The following is a 22603-nucleotide window of genomic DNA, read 5'->3' on the forward strand; positions in this document are numbered from 1 at the left end:
CACCTCTTATATCCTGTCAGCAACGGGCCAACAGTGGTGTTTTTCATATCAAACGAAAAGAAAAAAAAGTTCAAAAAAAAAAAATTTTTCTACCCCGTGCGTTTTGAGAGAGAAAAAAAGAAAAAGAAGAAAATAACAAAACCAAGTTAAAATGCACAGTGAAATTTTGCTCCCAGTTTTCTCGGATTTTCCTTTCCTACCTCCCCCTGACTTCCAAACAGAGCGTAAATCAAACCACCAAATCACCAGAACCCTTTCTCGCGAATGCAATGGTTTCCAAGAAATGATCTCCGTACTGAGACGTGCATCAGTATCCCTGTCTATATCATCGAGACCGTTTCCGCCTTCTAAACTCCTCATGGATCCAACCAACTGCTTCGGGGGATCCGAGAGGCTGACAGCCTTAGCCCGACAGCTCCGCCTGTACAAGCCCCCTCCGTCAACGTCCGATCAGAGCGACGACGAGGAGAAGAGAGTGGAAGAGAGCGGAGGGAAGGTGGTTTCTCAGGTGGGTTTTGTGGAATCCGCGACCCCGATCGACCGCCGGCCCGAAACGTTCAGACCCAAGAGAGCCGCCGTTCTCGTTTGTTTGTTCGAAGGAGATGGTGGTGATCTTCGCGTGATTCTCACTAAGCGGTCCTCCAAGCTCTCCACTCACTCGGGTTAGTGTAGAAAATTTGCAAATACTGATTTTTATATGCAAGTTTCTTCTCTTTTCTGGTTTTTTTTTTTTTTTTTGGGTGTGTTACATATACTGCCGATGGTGAGGTCTGTCTCCAATCCTCCCCGCTCGTATCCCCAATGATTGGGGACTGATGGGTTCTGTTATTGTTGTTGTTGTTGTGTGGTGGGTAATTTAGTGGTTTCTTTGGTTTATGGTGATCATTGTGGTGTTCATGTGGTGGGATTTTTGGGCAATTGATCAAGTTGGTTTTTGTTGATTTTATCAAATAATGAGTTTTTGGCTGATTTTTTTAATAAGTCAGGTGTCTGGGTAGCATATGCACATCTTGACTAATATTGGCTCAATCCCACCATCAACTTGCGGGGAGCCCAATTGAAGTCAGAGAAAAGCTCCGTAGGGATTGGCATAGACTGAGACCTTAAGGGGGTGCAAACCGCTAAGTCCCAAGCCTTGACCACCACCAAGGGCCTTGGGGTTGTGTGTTGGTAGCTGATGATTGTGCTGTGTATAAAGCTTTGTTTAACCAACCTTTATCATGCATTGGCCGTGGTGTATGTTTGTTTGTTCAGTTTCTAGAGTCACCATGGTTTATCGTTTGTCAAAGGTGAGTGAGCTCTTTGCATGCTTGTAAATGCTTTAAAGTATTTTGGTTTGTGGAATTGAGCTATGTCTTTGATGGCAGGTGAAATTTCTTTGCCAGGGGGGAAAGCAGAGGAGGGAGATGCAGATGATGCAGAAACAGCTACTAGGGAAGCAAATGAGGAGATAGGGTTGGACCCTTCTCTAGTGAATGTTGTGACTGTCCTTGAACCATTCTTGTCTAAGGTATGTGATGGCATTTCTTTGTTGGTTTTTCCTTATACCCCCATATTCATGTTCATTTTTTTACCTAATGACAATCTAGTTGAGTAAGTGTAAGATCCGGACGATAGTTGAGTAAGTGTAAACTTGGGTCTGGATAATTAGTTAAGTAAATCTTTTGCCTATTACCGCTGGAGAGAAAAACCGTTGCCCATGGGAAGAGGAGTCATGAGATTTGGTGTTTTGCTTCAACTAATTAAGATTTAGTAGCAAGTCATCCATGAACTTCCAGTAGTCCTTATCGTTCATGGTTGTTTGAAATTCTGATAGCACAAAGTTTGAAGTTTTCAAATGTTAGATGGAATCAGGATACAGGGTAGAAGAGCTGTGTGGATCATAAGTTTAAAACGTTAAGGACTTTTTAACATCTATCGGTGCTAAAATAACAAAGCTTGTATCAAATGCTCAAATTTTTAGAACCATTGATGGTTTTTTGTCCTTGAATTCCTCAAGTATTGGCTAGAGTACTTCATGATCACAGAGTCATAGGTTTTTGCACATTCAAATAGCATGGAATGTACACATTCAAATAGCATGTAATTTAACCCTGTGATTTGTGCATTTTGTCTGTAAAAGATCTCTTCAGTATTGCTTGACCTTTTTTTGGGATAACCTCGATAGCACGAGGTGGAATTATGTCGGTTAGGAAAAAAAGACTACAAAAGGACTAAAGGAGATGGTTACGTAATGAGCCTTGACTTTCAAAAATGGAGATAGTGGTAGCTTGAAAGAAACCAAATGGCGAATGCATGCAATTATGAAAGACCTTTCTCTATCATAAAAGACTCAAGTGTCCTTCACATGCCACGGGACTACGGGAGAGCTGAGAACTCGAGCAAAGTCTGAGGTTGCCCATCATTTCCCCATGTTTCTATACTATCACCCTCCATAAAAGCGTGAGATCTAAGAAAATGCTTAGTGACTGTCATATCTGATTGACCATCTTATTTCTGCAAGACTTTGGAATCAGAATCAAACTGTTTACGAGACAAACCATAAAAAATACACGACTTCATGCCAAGATGAAGAGCTCGAACTTCAGCCAACAAACTAGAAGATCGGAGCGTAAATAATACTAGCTTAGGAATGTCTTGTTTTGGGAATGGCAGCTTTAGACCCTGAGCAAAAGAAATACCAGACCCCTTCAATTGGCAGCCATATAGAATCATGGATCTCTAGTGACCTAGTGTTACTTGCCTTGAAATTTAGAAATGAATTTCAACAACTCATATGATGTCCTTGAAATGTGGTGTTTATGAATACTTCTTTGTGGGAGTAGTATCTGGTGTATAAGAATGTAAACAGGCTGGCCCATATCTACCCAGTCCAGCCCACTTCAATGCAGGCTGCTAGTGTGAGCGCATGCACTGGACTCAGTGCTCCCCCATTCTTAAGACATGGGCAGTTGGGCACACCTTGGGGCCGAACATTTTTCCAAGGAGGAATCCTACATACACGAGTTTCCGTACTTGGCCATGTGGCTCCAAATAGTTTTTAATCATTCTTCAGCCGATTTTCATTTAGTGACTTTTGGAGTCAATATCACTCCTAAATAGTTTTGATCAAACTAATTTTCAAAGTTTATATTCTAATGAAGGAGAACACATTTTTAATTAATGCGCCTAAGAAGACATGCCTAAGAAGACATGTGGTTGCACATTTGTTTGGGCTCAAAATTAGCCAAAAGTCATGCTGTCAGAGCCCATCCCTTTAACAAATATGGGCTGGTTGGTTATTGAGGTTTGAAGGACTAAAGCTTTCTCACTTCTTAACTTCCTGAAGGGGATGACAAGTCTAAAAGTACAGAAAAGATTAATACAAGCAGGTGGAGATGAAACTAAAGACTTTATTGTTTAGCAGCACTACTCTCAGTACAATGGCAGAAAAGGACATACATGTAGCCAGCCACAATCTACTGGAAGGTTGGGAGTCTTGGGACACATGGATCGATAACATTGGGCCCTTTCACATGTATACATGATCATTTTATTTCTATGATAATCCATTGCAAGGAAGTTCGAACTAATTGGAATACAGCCATGCGATTGGATCTTTACTCTTCTATGTATGCGCACAAGCAACCTGAGTATTTGATAAACTTGATTTAAGGCCATTGTCTAAAGTATATTTATTATTTTGATATACGGAAAACTTGCAAGGTGGGTATAAGAGGTTGGATTGTCTGTTTATCACCAAGAATTTTAGATGTGGAGAGGTCAACATTTGTTGAAAAGCCCGATATGATCCTTGTTTTTCTTAATATTGTGGTCAAAAAGTTCCTTTACTCAGTCAGGTCATGATCGATGCTACTACCTATGTTAATATTTGTGGTATTGTTGTCAAAACTTCCTTTAATTGGTCAATTGATGTGACTTCCTCCGAACGTATTAAGGACTAGTTACAATTACGTAAGTGGGACTGCCATCTATGAGCCTAATCAGGACTTGCTACATTTCTAAGTGGTTTGGGTTTAGATGATTAGAGTGCAGATTGAACTAGCTTGCACTTAGTTTAGTTCCAGTTCATAGATCATTCGGTTTCTATGCTAGCCAATCTCGAGATGTTACCAAAACTGTCTGATTTCAAACAGCACAGTAATTGGATCTGATTTATTGATCCTAATGACTGCTTTTAGTCTTTAGCATGCTTATGATTCCAAAACCAAATGGTCTCATAAGTTTGATCATAAAGTTGAATTCAATCCTACTTTTTTTGCTTTCAGTAACATGTCCATTTTTGTGCAGCATCTCCTTCGAGTAATTCCTGTTATTGGCATACTTTCCAACAGAATTGCATTCAACCCTGCTCCTAATGCTGACGAAGTGGAAGCTGTATTTGACGCTCCCCTGGAAATGTTTATACAGGTACTGCTGCCTTGTTCATGTCTGCTTCTTTTATTTCCTAATCTGTTTTCCGACTTCCAAATTGAAATCCGATGTCGTATGACAACCTGCAACGTCTAATGTTTTGATTTAGGATAAGAATCGGAGTGAAGAGGAGAGAGAGTGGATGGGTGAGAAGTATCTGATTCATCACTTCGACTATGAAACAGAGGGTAAGAAGTACGTGATATGGGGCCTAACTGCTGGGATTTTGATTAGGGCAGCATCAGTTGTGTACCAAAGACCACCAGCTTTTCTGGAGCAGAATCCCAAATTCAAGGTTCCTAGAGTTGTGGACAAAGATACCATTATGCCTTAAATTCAAGTTATTCAACACAACTGTAACCAGAGGCTGTATTTTGCTATTCCTTTTTTTCTGTTCATCAAAACTACTACCAATATTGTTCCAAGATGAATGAACATGCTTCAAAAGAAACCGACAATTATAAACCATTTGTACATTGAAGTTTTTCTTCTGATTAGCATATGTAGATTGTGAAGTGCAGCTCAAAAATATGAGAAGTGACTAAATTCGCCATCCTGTCCGGATGAGCTTCCTTCAGCTGAGTCATTTTAGATGGCTTTGAAAATTGTCTCTTCGACTCGTAATTGTTTGCTTGTTTATGCAGGGCCTGCTCCATGTTCAGAAAGCTTATTGGGTTGTGTGTACATCAACTCTACATGCCACCGTATCCTCTTTATTCTTTTGTGCTCTTGTTTAATTGTGTACGCAGAAATTGGGAAATCTTTGAATAATCTCTTAACGTCGTCTATGGGAAAATGCTAAACTACCATCTAAGATAGCTCCCATATGGATGTAAAAGATGTACTGAGAAACCTGGAAACGTATACTGTCTATGATCTTTCAACTGGTATTGTTAGAATTACGCTTTGTCGTTTAACATCATCTTGTCTATCACGAGATCTCTATATATTCGCTGTGCAATACAAGTAATTCTGTACTGCTAGGGATGTTTCAATGGTCTTTTTTTTTTTTGGTTCTCTGTGCTATTCTCATATTGCATTACCGTCTGTCACTACTTCAATCCTACTTCTGACTCCTGCTTGTGTCTAGATCTTGGCTTTGCGGAGTGAAAGTAAAAGAAGCTTGTACTGTGATTAAGGCATATGCAATGAAATTTTTTGTGGCGACGGATCTCACAAAGATCACATGCACACATTCATGATATAGAAACTGTCTGATAATGAAGTTTGAGAAAGATGGAATTCACATCAGTACCAACACTTGCATAAATGGAGCAATATAACCATTAAATGGGGATCGGAGGGGAAGATGGTAAACTTATATGGGTAGTCCTATGGTACACACCCCTTATTAAGGGGTGTACCGTACGCATCATGATTTTAAACCCTTGGATTTCAAAGTAAATAATCCGGACCATCCATTTATTAAACCAATTAATAAAATAAAAAAATGGCTTAGCAGGTAACAAATTGTTCTCTCTTCTTTGACTTTCTCTCCCTCTCCCTCTCCCTCATGTGTAAAATACTACAAATTATATAACATAACCACAATTGTTATGACAACACAAAAAATTGACACTTTCTTACCACAATGTGTCGTACCAAAAGAAATCGATCAAAAAATACTAGATACAAGACCAAAATATATCGTTGCACAAACAATAATTATTATACCCAAACAAAATACATGTCTAAAATATCACAAATTAAATATTGTATAACTTAACATCCTAACAGTCCTGATCGATCATTTTAAAAATACACTCACTAACGACATTTAGATTATACAGTCAATTTATATTTGGTATGAAACCTAGTCATCTATTGTAGTTGAATGTAATGTAGCCATGCGACTGTGACACAATAATGACGATCAAATCCGTTGAATTTTTTATGTTTGTTGATTAAGTCACCTACGTAATTTTTTGTCTCAATCAAGTTTAGGAAGCTCCATCATCGGCACGCAAATTGAATAATAGAATGATATTTTCCATCCAATTAAGTGTCTAGTTATAAGCCATCAACTTCATTCTTGATACGAATGACCTAATTAATATTATGTAAAAGATACACGATTTTGATAAAAAAAAAATAATAAAATAAAAAAATACCTTACGTGGGGCTCAGATAGTGCATTATTATATTTTAATGTTGTATTGAAATTGAACAATAAGATTTGTTGAAGTATGAAACTTCAAGGACTAACTATGTGATTTATTCTAAAAAATAACATTCTTTTAAAAAAAAAAAAAGGAACGAAGGGTTTAAGACTTGAACCCTAGATCTTTTAGATAAATGTCCAAACTCCAACACCTTATCACTATGGTACATAATTGAGAATTTGTAATTCTAAAGGCTATTAATTATATAATATTTTCTTGTATGTAATGGCTTTATTTTCAGGCTGAAAATTTGAGAAGACAGAGGCCTCAAATGCCTCCGTCTTAGTGATGGGCCTGTACTTGTAGATCATATTATAGCTATGTCGTTGGTGTAAATCAAAATGTCGACTATAATAATTTTTTTTGAAAGAAAGTACAATGACAATAAATTTACAAAATTATTAAGATTTTACTTCCACGACCTAGTTCCAAGGACCACCATTAAATTTGGATTGGTACGCATAGGGTGAAGGTTTGACACCGATCCATGTGTTAAATATATAGTGCCAATTGTTAAGTGCACCGCCCTAAATATTAATTTCACCGATCCATGTGTTAAATATATCGTTTACTGAACATTCCGATTGAATTTTTTTTATACGACACGTTGTGGGTATGAAAACGCCAATTTATGGTGTTGTCATAGCAAATTTGGTTATATTACTGAATTTGCGGTATGGTATTTTGCTAATAATAACTATCGTTAACTGAGCATTTCAATTGAATTTTTTTATACGATACGTTGTGGGTATGAAAACGTTAATTTATGGTGTTGTCATAACAAATTTGGTTATATTACTGAATTTGAGGTATGATATTTTGTTGATTATAACTACCATTAATTGAACATTCTGATTGAATTTTTTTATACGACACGTTGTGGATATGAAAACGTCAATTTATGGTGTTGTCATAACAAATTTGGTTATATTACTAAATTTGTGGTATTTTAGACATGTGTTATTACGGAATATTTTAATTAATTTCCTTTGGTACGACACATTGTGGTAAGAAAACGTCAATTTATGGTATTGTCATAACAATTATGGTTTGTTATAAAATTTGTGGTATTTAAATATGTTTTCTTTTGATATGACACGTTGTGTTAAGAAAATGACAATTTTAGGTATTGTCATAATAATTGTGGTTATTTTCTAAAATTTGTGGCATTTTACAAATATTTTTGGCTTGGGTATAACAATTGTTAATTCTGGTACGACATATTTTGATTTTGTTACGGAATATCATACGAGTCAAAAAAATTTGGTACGATTCATTGTGGTAAGATAATGCCAATTTATGGTGTTGTTATAATATTTGTGGGTAACATTATTTAATTTTTGATATTGTACGCATATATTTGGTTAGGGTACAAGTATTATGAATTTCAGTACGAATAATTATGGTTACATAATAACAATATTTTTTAATTATGGATAACCTGCTCATGACCTGTTCAACAGGTAAATTTTAATGTACAAGTCGTAACTAGAATCATAAATATGTATTAGAAAACCAAAAATTGGCATAATGAAAATCACAAATTGTCATAATTTAGGCATACGGTATACCCTGTGTACCATAGCTTCCTCCAACTTATATCTAAATTTAGTCAATCAGGAGGAAGCCTTGATTTATGTGTTGCGAGTTCAGCCGAGGTCTTAAAAATACGGAATCATACCTTGGGCTGGATTTATATGTAGTGTTCAGCCAAGGTTTTGAATATTGTACCATACCAGCCGGAAGCAGTACCCGGGTGAGTATCAGTTGGTTCCAGCCCGACATATTTTCGGTTGGTTCTAGTGTTTCAATACAATTTTTTTAATCTCTTAATATATGGTCTTCATAATCACTACTATTTCCACTTTTTAGTACATATATTCATCCTAATCGAATGTCTTAAAATTTTAGGCGTACATATAAGCATAAATATGAAGATATAACTTCAATAACAAAAAGTTAAAAAATGTACTGTACCCCGTATGTACTGTAATTCGTTACTGGTATGTATGGTAAAGAAATAAGAGTAATAATTTGAGAAAAAAATTATGCTCTATTTGGATTGCTTTTTAAAAAAAAATTCTCAATTCGAAAAACATTCATTAATTATACTTTCAATTATTATACACTCTTATTTTCGATCATTATTCTCATTTCTCTCTAATCATTACATTTACTTTCAATTATTGCTCTCATATCTCTTTCCATTCATAATCCTACAAAATTTCTCAAAAATTTATCCAGACACAGCATTATGAGAGAGAGAGAGAGAGAGAGGCTCCAGCCTCCACCCATGAAGGCAATTCCACTCTAACCTAGTCCCACTTTTAATCCACCCCACCCATGTGCATAGTTAAATGCTAGGAAGAATGCTGCAAGGGACCATGGTCCCATAGCTAGCCTGGAAGGGAAGTGTTTTAGCTGCAATGGGGGCCTTTAAGGCAAAGGTCGGCAAGGAGAATCATTTGCTACAGTGAATGATAAGGGCTTAGCCAGCTAATGACCTTTATTGCAGCAATGCTACCAACAAAATTTTAAAGCACAACTCCGGATACAATTACGTTTGAAGCCGTTCAATGCACATAGATTTATTATACATTGAACGGCCCTGGATATAATTATGTTCAGAGGAGTAGTTGTTTCTTAAAGTTGTGGTAAGTATTTGTAGACTTTTTAATGGAAATTCAATGGAGTAATTTTTTAATGGGCTAAATTCCATTGACGCCCTTTAAGGTTTTCCCTATTGACAGACATCTCTTCGCGTACAAAAAATGACTATAAGTTTCCTGCAACTGAGCAAACGAATTACGCTTTATGTAGTAAATGAACAAATAGGATACAAAAATATACACCAGAATATTGTGGTTTGTTTACTAAGCTAATGACGTTCGATCAACTTAATTTTTTTTATAAGACTGTTAAATGTGTCGAATTTTATAAAGTGAACGGTTCGTATAGGTGGCACAATAATCCCTCGTATTGGCCTATGACTAGAAATGAACCGAGTTGCTCGTAGCTCGACTCGTTTAGTAATCAATTCAAACTCAAGCTTTGCGCTTGTTTACTAAACAAGCTGAGCTCGACACTTAAAAACTCAGCTCGACTTGGCTCATTTAAAGAGGCTCGTTAAGTAAATTAACTAGGCTCGTCTTGTTTACAAACAAGCCAAGCCTGAACTCGAATTTTAGGCTCGTTTACTAAACGAATCAAACTCAAACACTAGAAAGCTCAGCTCCGCTGGTTTACACCCTTAGCACAAGAGAGTGTCACAAATAATTGTATCCCAAAAAAATCGAGAAAGACACGTAAGCATAAAGCACGCGTTGTGGCCAGTAGTTTAAACAAATGCTCATGTCATGTTATGGAGTGATTTTTCAGTGCCGAGCCGGTATATCCTACATGGTATTTATTTGGCGCATTCAAGTCATTCAATACACTTTTGGACGACTCGGATTGAGGCCCCGTTCCAGAACGGGTTTAAGTTCTTATTTTTTGTCTAATAAGAAGGGTTGTTCCACAAAAGGGTGAACAATTACTTATTTTTTAAGAAGATAATTTCAAGTTCAAAAGTGCTTACGCAAATAATTTTCCTATTAATATGGATCTTATTTGATAGATCTCATTGAGATCTTTAATACAGTGCAAAAAAAATTGAAAAATTATTTTTCATTTTCGTTATTTTTGAGTTTGAAAATATAAAATAAACTGCTTATTTAGGTTTTGTGGAACAATCCTTCTTATTTTTCTTTGAGAAGTTCCAAAATAAGTACTTATTTTATAAGAAGGTTTCTGGAACGGAGCCTAAAACTCTCTCTCTCCTCTCACCCCAACACTTTCTCTCTCTTTTTTCTCTCTCCAAATCTGAGTCGTTCAAACACGTAATGGACGATTTGGATGCGCGAGCGGACATCACGTGATACCCACTCGGTACTGAAAAATTTTCCCATGTTATGCTATGCAAGGAGCACCTAGCAAGGGTTCGAATGGATACCCACTATTTATGGAGTATTTTCTTTTTCTCATTTTCATTGTTTATTATTTTGTTTGTCTCTTTTATATCTTTTACTTATATTTTTAGTGTAAATCTTGAAAAATATGCAATATGAATCTTGTTGGATAAATCTTGATTAATTCTATAATGAAAAGTTTTCAAAATTATGAACAACATTATAAATTGAAAGATATAAACAATTCAAAAATGACACGCAATTCAAAAATGGACAATGAAAATGAAACGGATGGAGTATTCCCCTCCGTAATATTTATCCGGTCTACAAAACGAGAATTTAAATATAATACTATATTTTTTGCAAGAAAAATTTAATTGTTTTCAACAATTTATTATGTATCAACAGGTTCTTTTAATTTATGCAAAAAAAAAAATTGAATTTTTTAATTAAAAAAATACATTATTTTAAATTATCGTTTTACAAATCGGATAAATATTTTTAGACACATGTAATTTCTGCGTTCCCGTTATATTATTTGTCTTCCATTTGTATTTTATATACACAGCCTCTGTTGATCATCTGACCCCAGACAAACGACCAGTAAAACCCAAGAAAGTCCTGCTCTCCACCAACCTCTCTCTCTCTCTCTCTCTCTCTCTCTCTCCCTTCATGGATTCCAACGGCTTCGGGGAATCCCAGAGACTGGTTGACTTAGTTCAACAGCTTCGACCCTCCAAACCTCTTTGCCCTCCCAGCAACACTAACAACCACCCAAAAGCAGAATCTGAAACAAACCCAATTGCAAAACCTTCGGAAAGAACCAGACCCAAAAGAGCTGCAGTTTTGATCTGCCTTTTTGAAGACGAAAATGGGCATCTCAGAGTAATTCTCACCAAGAGGGCTTCAACACTGTCCACGAATTCAGGTCAATTGCCCTTTTCAATTGAGTACTCATGCTGAGTTAACCGTAACTTTTGGCATAACAAAATCATTATGAGTATAACCAAAACTCATTACAAGTATAATCGAACCATAACAAGGCATAACTTGTTTGTTAGAACTTGGTCCGTTTTTTGAATATTTCATGGTTATGCCTTGTTTGGATTCTGTTATGCTTGTTAGGGGTGTTATTCGGTCGGTTCGGTTCGGTTCGGGGCGGATTGGCGGAAAACCGATCGGGGTCGGGGTATGTAAGTCCGGAACCGATCCCAACCGGTATTGAATTCGGTTCGGTTCGGTTCGGGGATGTCGGGGATTTCGGGGATTTCGGTCCACCCCGAAATGGGCCATTTGGGCCGTTTGGGCGGTTTGGGCCATTTGGGCCCATTTTCAAAACCTAAGTTACTTCAACTGTTGGGCCATTTTTCCACTCTTATTTAGGCCATTTTCAGCCACTTTGGGCCCATTTTTATAAGGGGCTATTTTCACCTATTTTTATATGGGTCATTTTGTTCACCTAAATTTGAACCATTTTTTTATGGACTATTTTTTCCAAAGCAAACAGTCCAGGCCCAAAGAAAACCACTTGTCAAATGGAGTGGAAGGCATAAAGAAAAGAGGTGATGCATCTGTTCCATATTCAAAAAATGTCGATAAAAAAAAATCATTCACAATCACCAGTTCACCACCTGTTCCAGATTCACCAAAGCAAATAGTCCACCTGTTCGACTGTTCCAGATTCACAAAATGCCGGAAAAAAAAAAACATTCACAATCACCCTGTTCCAGATTCACTAAATTAACTCAGATTTTAACACATACACAGTCCAGATTCACCACCCACCACCACCTGTTCTATGCTAACGCAGTTACACAGTCACAATCACCCTTCACTACATTAGTTTCATTACAAAATACATCACCAAATTAACATTAAAAGTTTACAAAACATTTCAAGTTCACTACGAAAACATCACCAATTGAAAACATTTCGCCATCACCACCTCAACACATCAAGTCATACCCTGTGAAGGAAAACATAAGAAAGAAATTAAGGTGGTTCAAAAACAACCCGATAAATTAAAACAAGAATTTGTAGACAAACAAAACAATTACATTTGTGTACCCATGACAAAACTTCTCAATCCAAGCATCAACTCTTTAGTCCTTATCACTTGATTCCAAGACAACTAAAAACATAAAAAACAAAAAAAAAACAAAGAAAAACAAAGAAAACATACAAGTAAGACATTAACATAAAACATATTTAAGAACCATAAAATACTTGTTAATAAAAACTAAAAGTAACAGTAGTACCCGAATCTAATGCCTCCAATTCATCAAGTTGTTCTCTTATATTGATCTTGGTTGGTTTCCTAATCCATTGTTGTGTGCAAATTAGTGCTTCCACGGTCTTCGGAGAGAGAGAACTTCGATAAGAATCAATGACACGTCCGTCGGTGCTAAAAGCGGATTCGGAGGCGACCGTGGACACGGGAATTGCTAGCACATCTCGTGCCATTTGAGAGACAATTGGATACTTCAAAGAGTTTAACTTCCACCAACGAAGTACATCAAAATTGTCACAATCATCCTCACTAGTTTCTGCAAGATACTTTTCCAATTCCGTTTTGCTTGCCATGTTGCTCTCCTTTTGCTTATGCATCTTAAATTGAGATTTCAAAGATGTATGATTACCTATATCCGTTTCAAGTCCATCCAAATCTCCGGTGTCCAATGATCCCCCAACTTCTTTATTACGTACAATCAAGCTACCATTATGCTTCACATACCATCCAAATAAACGGGTAATTTCACTTTTCAACTTATCCATGAACGCACTAACAATTGTCTTATCATAGCCCAAGGTATTAAGCAAACAATACTCAAAAAATGCAACTTTGCATCGAGGATCAAGAACAACCGCAAACATCATCATTTGATTAATCTTATCAAAATCACCCCAATACTTGTCAAACTTGATACGCATACTCATTGCCAAATCATACAAATCACTATCCTCGTTTTCACACAACTTCATAATGTCTTGTTGAATCAACACCATTTCATCAAAAAAAACATTGCAAGTGACGTACAAAAAACCCGAAAATTTCAAAGTTGCAACGTAAAACACTCGAAAAAACTTTACGTACAACTTAATCTTTTCCCAATCACTTGAACTTGGAGGCCCAACGTACTCCTTCCGCCCTTCCCCCCCCCCCCCTCTTCTTCTTTCTCTTCTCAATTTCAATTACCCTATTTATACCCTCAAAACTATCAACATCATCAAAATCCTCGTCCATCTCCTCCTCTCTTACATTTAATTTAAAGTTCGGGTCATCACACAATCGATCAAAGGCCTTTTGATAAATTAAAGCTCTCTCCAACATGAAATATGTATAGTTCCACCGAGTAGACACATCCAAACAAGGTTTAAGCCTACACACAATTTTCTCCTTCTCAACACATGACCAAAACTCCGCCATTCTAGATGGGGAAGACCTCACATATCTCACCATATTGCGCACCCTTGCAATCGGGACATCAATCTCTTGCAATCCCTCACGTACGATTAGATTTAAGATGTGTGCCGAACATCTCACATGCAAATACTCGTGATTTAAAATGATAGTCTTCCTATCTTTGGTCTTTCTCTCCAAGTATCTAATCAAAAGATTGTTTGAGGATGCATTATCAACCGTAACGGTTAGAAACTTGTCAATTCCCCAATCCAATAAGCATTCTTCAACCATTCTACCAAGAGTATCACCTTTGTGATTAGGAACTACACAAAAATTCAGAATTTTCTTTTGGTACCTCCAATTCTCATCAATAAAATGACCCGTAAGACACATGTAATTCAGATTTTGGACCGAAGTCCAAGTGTCCGTTGTAAGACAAACCCTTTGATTCTTGAGTGTATGTTTCAATGTTTTTTTCTCGTCCTCATACATGACCATAATTTGTTTTGCCATCGCAAGCCTACGAGGAGGATTCCACATTGGTTGAACAACACTAATAAAATCTCTAAATCCTTCACCCTCAACAAATGAAAAAGGCAACTCATCAATTATTATCATCCTCGCTAGTGCTCTTTTACAAGCGTCAACACTAAAGGCCATAGGCACAAGGTTTGCACTTGTTTAACCATTGTTTTCTTTCCTTTGAAAACTAAGGAGTTTTTGCCTAGAACCCGTAAATTTCTTACTTGCTGGATATTTGGTACATTGATGCGCTAGATGATGAGTTAGTGATTTAGTACCATTTAACTTCGAATGACAAGCATAATCTGTCCCACACCAATTGCATGCAGCCCTAGGTTTTGGATGACCTTCCGGTGTAATAGTTGTAAAATGCTTCCAACACGGAGCCCTTTTTTTTATACCAACAACCTTCTTTTTTTCAGACTCGTTATTAATTTCAGGCATGAGATCATCATCTAGTTCAGCATTTTGAGGGATATCAAACTCCGCACCTTCATCCATAATGTCATCATCCATATCATCCATCTAACACAACAGAAAATTAAAACCAACATAATCACAATCTAATTTTCACGTTGTTCGTGCACTAATCTGATTATCGATCCATCACTTCGTGTTCATGCCAAAATTAAGCAGTATGTAAATTGTAAACACTAAACCCATTAAACTATTCAACAAAAATCTGATTTTGAAGCTAATATAAGGTTTTGAGATTGAATACCTCATGCTCATGGTCAGACATTTTGCCGGCGTTGTCGAGGACGTTCTAGCGGAGATGAGGGATAAGAGATGAACCTGAGAAGTGAATTCGATTAGAGAAAAGCCAAAAAAAAGAAAATTAGTGCTGAAAAAAGCTTAAGATCGTTATTGTTTTTAGAAATCGTTTTACTCATTAGCTCAAGATCAAAAGCCCTAAATCAGAAATCGTTTTACTGTTTTTCTGATTTTATACTATTGAAAAAGAGTTTTTTTTTTTCTTCTTCAAAGGCAGTAGAGTAATTGTTTCAAATTCTGATTTTATAATCTAAAATGATGCTTCCAATAACAGTTCGTATTCTGCAAATGTATTCTCAAACATTAGGGCATGAAAGTTTTTTTTGAAAAACAACAAAAATCATTACTTATGAAGAAAAAAACACAGTAAATGAAAAAAAAAACTGTAAATGGAGAAAAAAAAATCACAGTAAAAGAGAAGTTTTGAGTCAAAAGAAGAGAAATGGTAAAAGTAAAAAACTGTAAAAGTACGTATGGTTTTGGATATTTCGAATAGCTTTTCTCGTGCCTAATCTTTTTGCTCTGTATATTCCCTGACAAATCCACGATCCGGATACAACCTCAGGCGGAGTCATTCGGTGGGGGAATTCTGGAGTCTATAAGCAACTACTGCTTACAAAGTACAAAAATCTAGCTATTACCTAAACATCAGTTCATTAACAGAAACAATCCGAAGTTAGTAATACATATCATCGGGCAAAAGCTACAACTTGATACTCTTGTATGTTCTCTGTATCAAAATCACTCAAACAAGGCATCAAAACCTAAGTACCAAACGTCAGGACTGAAAAAAAGAGCCTGTTCTCACATAATTCACATCTATTGTTACAACTAAAAGGAAAGTTCACCACAAAAAAAAAGGCAAGAAGAAACGTGCTATTGGTTACCCAGGTTTAGCCCACCCCTGCAACTTTATATATATTTTCTCCCCTCTTTTTGCAATAGTCCTTGTTATAGTTGCCAACTTCCACTACAGCATTTTTTGGGTGTTTTTTTTGTTTTAAATTTTCTTCCATGATATAACATTTTACTTGAGATACCGGAAGGTAAGTTGTCCACAAACATCATCTACGGCAGAAAAACAACTAGGAAGATTACAACCTTAGGTGGAGTCTCTCTTCTGTTAAGTTATTCTCCTGTTAACAAAAAACCCAAATCGGGCTCAACGAGAGTTGTAGTGGGTTAATCCACCAAAGTAATACAACTAGTAGAACTCATTTAGTAGATCAACAATGAAATTTGCAGTGTAATTAACTTGTACATCCCCTTCCAGTACTATTTAACGAATTATTAGGAACGGATTTGTAGGATTTAGGAAAACAAGTAAATGGAAAAACACGGTAAATGGAAAAAAAAGAGAAAAAAAACACACTAAATGGAAAATCATTACTCTACTCTACGTTGTTCCATTTCAACAAGTCAACAACCACAAATGAAAATCTCCTCCAACCAGGAGTAATCAGCTCACTCGCGCAGAGAGAGGGACAGGGAGAGAGAGAGAATCGGAGATACAAGATACGAACCTTATCAGCTGACAGAGGAACGATCGAAGGGACGAGGCGACTCGTCAGATCCGTCGCCGGCGAGGGAGAAGTCAGTGCTGCATCTGCTAGGCTTCTTCTTTAAGGCGTTGGCAGTGGGGCCAGCTGGGGGTGGATTGGAGTGCGAAAGGAAAGAGTCTGAGAATGGAAGAAAGCGGCGGAGATCGTGATTCGTGGACTGGAGGCGAGAAAGAACTAGAGAAGGGAAAGAAGAGGTCTGCGGTGTGGACTCTGGAGTGAGAATGGGAGTGGACAGTGGAGAGTTAGAGATAGGGTAGGGTTTGGATTGTTGTGGATGGTGTAGATTTAACCACCAAATAAATTGACGGTCAGGATTAAAACGATTTATTTAAATATATATAATATATACGATTCGGTCGGTCAGTTCGGTTCGGTCCAAAATAGGTTCGGTCGGTTCGGTTTACATTCGGTTCGGTTCGGTTCGGTTCGGGGCGTATTGATTTACAGAAAACCGAGACCGAACCGAACCTAGGTCGGTTCGGTTCGGTCCACCCCGAACCTCGAAAACCCGCCCCTTAACCGACCGAAGACCGAACCGATCGGTCGGTTTTTTCGGTCTTTTTCGGTCCGGTCGGGTTCGTAATAGCCCTAATGCTTGTAATGGGTTTTAGTTATGCTCGTAATGGTAAAGTTATACCAAAAATTACGGTGTCCCCAAAATGACCGGGACATCATAGCATCATCCTAATATGCAATGTGGCTATGGTGTCACCCTTATGGTGTCACCCTTATGGTGTCTCCGTTGTGTCTGTTGTGCCTCTTGTGATTTCGGTTATGTCTCTTATGATTTTATGTTATGCCTCTTGTGATTCCATGTTATAAAACACACAATGGATACATGAAACCACACATGGCATAACATAAAACCACAAGAGGCATAACGGAAATACCGTAAGGGTAGACACCATAGCATTTGCCGCAATGGGATGCAATTATATAGGTGGATCCACATGGACAGTAGAAACAATCTCACAATACAAGAGTCGGCAGTGTCAGTTTGGAACAAAATTTTTCTAGGAAGGAACTAACTCGTATCCCTGACCTTAGCCTCCAGGCCAACCCTTTGGGTTCTATAGTCTTCGTCACAAAAACATTACTTCAAAAATTCTCAAGTACCTCCAAGATTTCTGGCCGGGGGCTGGACCTAACATCCTAGTCTTCTTGCTCTGGCCAGTGGCTCGGGTGCTCCTTAGGCCTGTATAACAATTATGAAAATAGAGTAGTAAAATGCATGGCACTTCCCATCATATTCAATTACCAAATCTGTTGAATTTGACAACAGGAGATGTTTCATTGCCCGGTGGGAAGACAGAAGAAGGCGATGCCAATGACATAGAGACAGCATTGAGGGAGGCCAAGGAGGAGATTGGTTTGGACCCTTCACTTGTGGATGTTGTCACTGTTCTCGAACCCATTGTTATTAAGGTAGAGTTTCTGGGTTTTTTTCGCATTTCAATGTATACAAAATTTTGCTTTCGGTGCTTCGAAAGTGTTGGCAATCTATTCCAGCTTTGGTATGCCTTACTTCTTTTGTTAACTTGCTATGATTATATGATGAGTTATGATCTGCCAACGTTGTGCATGTTTTGCATTGGCTTGTCTAGTACTGAATTATTTGGCCTGGTTCAGCCTGTGCTTTTCATCTGGCTCTGTTATGAGTTTCATTGCACAATGGATGCGGATGATGTCCACAACAAATAAGACAGCACAAAGCAACTCAAACTACTAGGGCTCGCCTTTTGAACTTGGATTCCCAAAACATTTTATGAGCATAGTCATCAAGTGGTTAAGATTTACCAACTTTTTGTTGATTTAAGATCATGCATAAGAGAGTATTGACAATTTGACAGAGAGCATGCAATTTTCCAACCTTCCACCTTTTCCTTTAATCCAAACCCCATCTGTTCTTCTACATTTTTAGCAAGTTTTGCTTTTTGGCTTTCACAATCACTGGGGCAAGTTTTGCTTTTTGGCTTTCACAATCACTGGGGAAGGGGATTCAAAAAATTATGGCGTTAAATAGACACACATGCGTGCATATAACATCTATATGAAACACCAATTTCAGGGTATTCAAATGTGAATATCCTGGGTGGACGGTAGAGCTTCCATCAAGGCCAGCTGTTAGGTTGGGCCGAACCAGGCGATACTTCTAGGTGGGGTCTCGGCCTTGCATGTTACATGGTATCTTACATGGTATCAAAGCAAGGGTCTTCAAAGGGTCTTTTGCTTGCATCAACGTGGGGATATGTCCCCTGCAGCTGAATCCTAAGGACACATATGGAGTAGCGAATGCGGACCATGCCCATGATGGATGTACAACACAACGGATCCCACCTCCAACTCGGTGCCATCCTTTGGGCTTAAACCTGCGAGGGACGAACCTTGATGCCAGCTGTTGCTCTGGGCCAAAGTAGACAACACTTCCTGGTTGTCCTCGCGTCGTACAATCTTTGAGTGGCATCTTTTCAAATTTTTTTTCCCTGAAATGCTTTACTTTTTCAGGTCCATCAGATCATATACAAAATATTGAAGTTATGTTGTAGTGTAATAATAAATAACCTTAGGAGTTGGGACTCATCTGCCCCATACATGTCCCTTGTACTATGCATTTCTTGTTACGATATCCATCTGCATTGCACATACTCAATCAACTTCAGCTTCATAAAATGCTGTCCGACTCAGTGGTGTAGCCAGGAATATTCTTCAGTGGGGGCACTATAAAATAAAAAGTCCAATGACAACAAATCTCAGACATCCCACTACGCACCGACCCACGACTTGATGCTTTTTGGCAATATGATGGTGGCATGCGTGTTACATCACGAGAAACGATGGGATTTTCCAGATATTGGAGTAGTGTTTTATTCACCCACCTATTACGAATCCTAAATAAAGTAGATAAAGTCATAATGTTAACCCTATTTTTGAGTTATTGAACAGAATATTCTTTACATGTGCGTATTTGGGCGGGTTGGTTGAACATATAAGAAGCAATAGCTGTTTCGATTGAAGTAAAATTAAAACAATTTTAAAAAAAAAATGCAATGGGGGCCTGTGCCCCTGGTGGGCCTACATTGGCTCCGCCATAGTGTCCGTGTCAACCTGAATTATTGTACCATCTATGAAGCACCGACACTCTAAAAGGGCGCCGTATCCATGTATTGGACACAGGGACACGGCGGAGACACATATTGGACACGCCACATGATTTTTATTATTTTTTATAGGGGACATGCGGGGGACACGTTGGGGACACGGTTGGGGGTCAAATTGTAATATTTTTAATTTTGAGGGGTTAATATGAAATTATTCAAAACATTTGGGTTAAACTATAATTATGCCTTTGAAAAAAAATTATACAATTTGTGAAATTATTCATATAAAATGGTTCATAAAAAAAATTATATATATTTATTTTTTAATTGATTTATACACGTGGCGTGTCCCCTGCCATTCCGTATCCCCAACTTTTTAGAATTGCCGTATCCTATAGATTTTGGCATGTGCAGCTTTGGTATTAAAGTTAGGAATTTGTTTTTGGCTTCTTTTTTCCCCCCTTTTGCAGAATGGTATGGCTGTAGTTCCTGTGCTTGGCATACTTGCTGACATTAGACAATTCAATCCAACTCCGAATGCAGCAGAAGTAGAAGCTATATTTGATGCACCTTTAGATATGTTTCTCAAGGTATTACCATCCAAAAGTATTCCTCATTTTTGCTTTCTTCGTCTAAATTTCTCAGCCATAATTTCTCTTTTCATGTGCCGTGGCCTCAGGACAAGAATCGACGAGAAGAGGAGAGAGAATGGATGGGGAACAAGTATCTGCTCCATTTCTTTGATTATGAAGCTGAGAATGGGAAATATGTCATATGGGCTTTAACAGCTGGGATTTTGATTGCAGCAGCATCACTTGTGTACCAGCGACCACCAGACTTTCAAATAGCTTAATTGTCATACCCTAGTCCAAACCCGATGGAGTTTGTTTTTTTCCTTTGTGCAATCCATTTCATCCAAAAACAGTGGTCTATTTTATTTGACAGGTTTTATTAGGTTTTCATTTAGTGCGGCTACTGCAATAAAATCTTACCAAGGCGAAAATTCTTGGCGGAGAGCCGAAACCCGTAATCCCCATTTTTATAGTGGTTTGACTTGATATAATAATGGCTTTTATTCACTTTTTTTGGGAAATCCTTGTACAAATTATCAAACACCCAAGGAGCAATTCTAGTAACAATGCTCAATCCACAACTAATCAGTAATCAAATCTCTTTGGTGGATTCAGAAATCCTTATCAATCTGGCACCTGGTTTACAGTTTCTCTAATAAACACAAGAATGTAGCAAACCAGGAGGCCCAAAGGCCATTCTTTAATTATTTCATGCCTCATTCCAAACAACGCTAAATTAAATAAGAGTGTTGCTACAGGGACCGAAATTGGGGGACCGAATTCGGACCGACTATACATATACACACGAAAAGGGGTGCTCCGATCAAGCACCCTACACACCTCGGATGACGTTGATTCCCGCGTGGGGCCCCTCGGTTTTTTTTTTTAGAATTTTTGGACGGCTCGGATCGGCCGTCCGGTGGCCGGAGACGGCCCGCCGGCGGCCGTCGGTCCGAATTCGGTCCCCCAATTTCGGTCCCTCTAGCATTTTTGATAAAATACTAGAGCGTGCATAAAACTTAAATCGGTTCAAAACGGGAGTGACAATTTAGTACTTCACCAAAAATACAAATGGGTGGTGAGAAAGAACCCTGAAGCAACAATATTGATATTGCCACTCCCCTTTTTACCAATGACACTTTCCTTTTTGTCTTGTAGTGTATGAATTTACAAAATAGTCCATTCATTTTTGTGAAAATTTAGGGATTTGATATTTACACTCATTTTTTTTATATTCACCCCTTTTTTGTTTTTTAGTGATGAAAGGTGTGTATTTTTTTCTTAAAGACAAAGAAGGAAGTGTGGATATCAAAAAACGGTCTTGCTAACCACAGCCCACTGAGCGGAGGATAATATGCCAATAATTCTAAACAAGTTTGAATATCAATGCATATCTCACGAATATCAAAACACTTTCACGAATATCAATATACCTATTATCCACATTTTATCTATTATCCCATTGAGCGAAGGTTAGAATAATCCATCAAAAAAAGGAATTGTGAATATCAATTCTCAAAATTTATTGCATTAAGGGGTAATTAAGTAAATTCACCTAACTAAAAGACAAAATGGGAGTGTCATTGGTAAAATAAAATGACTGACAAAAATGTAGTGTAACTATGTAGTGTAAAAAGGTAGTGTACCTATCTTTAGTGTTACACTACATAATTACACTACACGTTACACTACATTTATGTGGAGCTCATTTCAGGCTTCAAAAAAATTTAGAAAAATATTCATAAATTCTAAAATATTATTTTATAGGGCTCTGTAAAAAATTAGCTTCAACGGATATTGGTAAGTATTATTTCTAGATTCGTAGTGCCGAAACTGCGCAATTAAACAATTCCACCCCTATGAATCCAAAAGTAGTACTTACCGACATTCATTGGAGCTAATTTTTTATAGGACCCCATAAAACAATATTTTAAAATTTATCGGTATTTTTTTAGATTTTTTTGGGACTCAAAATAGGTTCCACATAAAATGTAGTGTAACTATGTAGTGTAAAAATGTAGTGTGCCTATCTTTAGTGTTTCCTTTATTAAAGCATCTGCTTCTGGCTAGTGTACCATCCTCGCTCCGTCAAAGTAATGAGAAAACCCAAGTTTATCTCCTCCACCAGCCTTGCTTCATCCCTCGTTACT

General features: G+C 37.6%; 2 protein-coding genes across 4 annotated transcripts; both read left to right on the forward strand.

Annotated features, from left to right (window-relative positions):
- On the forward strand, nucleotides 1-5396 carry LOC131313310 (nudix hydrolase 15, mitochondrial-like). 3 transcript variants are annotated; one of them, XM_058341548.1, is made up of 5 exons: nucleotides 1-662; nucleotides 1368-1510; nucleotides 4291-4410; nucleotides 4523-4708; nucleotides 5058-5396. In XM_058341548.1, the coding sequence occupies exons 1-5, from the start codon at nucleotides 152-154 to the stop codon at nucleotides 5148-5150; spliced, it is 1053 nt and encodes a 350-aa protein (XP_058197531.1). In that variant the 5' UTR covers nucleotides 1-151; the 3' UTR covers nucleotides 5151-5396. The 3 variants fall into 3 exon arrangements, with proteins under 3 accessions (XP_058197531.1, XP_058197533.1, XP_058197532.1); XM_058341550.1 differs by lacking the exon at nucleotides 5058-5396 and adding an exon at nucleotides 4912-4990 and having other exon boundaries at nucleotides 137-662; XM_058341549.1 differs by lacking the exon at nucleotides 5058-5396 and adding an exon at nucleotides 4921-4990 and having other exon boundaries at nucleotides 137-662.
- A 5694-nt stretch (nucleotides 5397-11090) lies between these two features.
- LOC131313311 (nudix hydrolase 15, mitochondrial-like) lies at nucleotides 11091-20960 on the forward strand. The gene is made up of 4 exons (XM_058341551.1): nucleotides 11091-11450; nucleotides 18066-18208; nucleotides 20352-20471; nucleotides 20561-20960. Exons 1-4 carry the CDS (start codon nucleotides 11195-11197, stop codon nucleotides 20732-20734), a joined length of 693 nt encoding a protein of 230 aa, XP_058197534.1. The 5' UTR covers nucleotides 11091-11194; the 3' UTR covers nucleotides 20735-20960.
- The last annotated feature ends 1643 nt before the right edge of the window (nucleotides 20961-22603 follow it).

This window comes from Rhododendron vialii, chromosome 13a (assembly GCF_030253575.1).
Source record: "Rhododendron vialii isolate Sample 1 chromosome 13a, ASM3025357v1".
In the NCBI taxonomy this organism is placed as follows: Eukaryota; Viridiplantae; Streptophyta; class Magnoliopsida; order Ericales; family Ericaceae; genus Rhododendron; species Rhododendron vialii.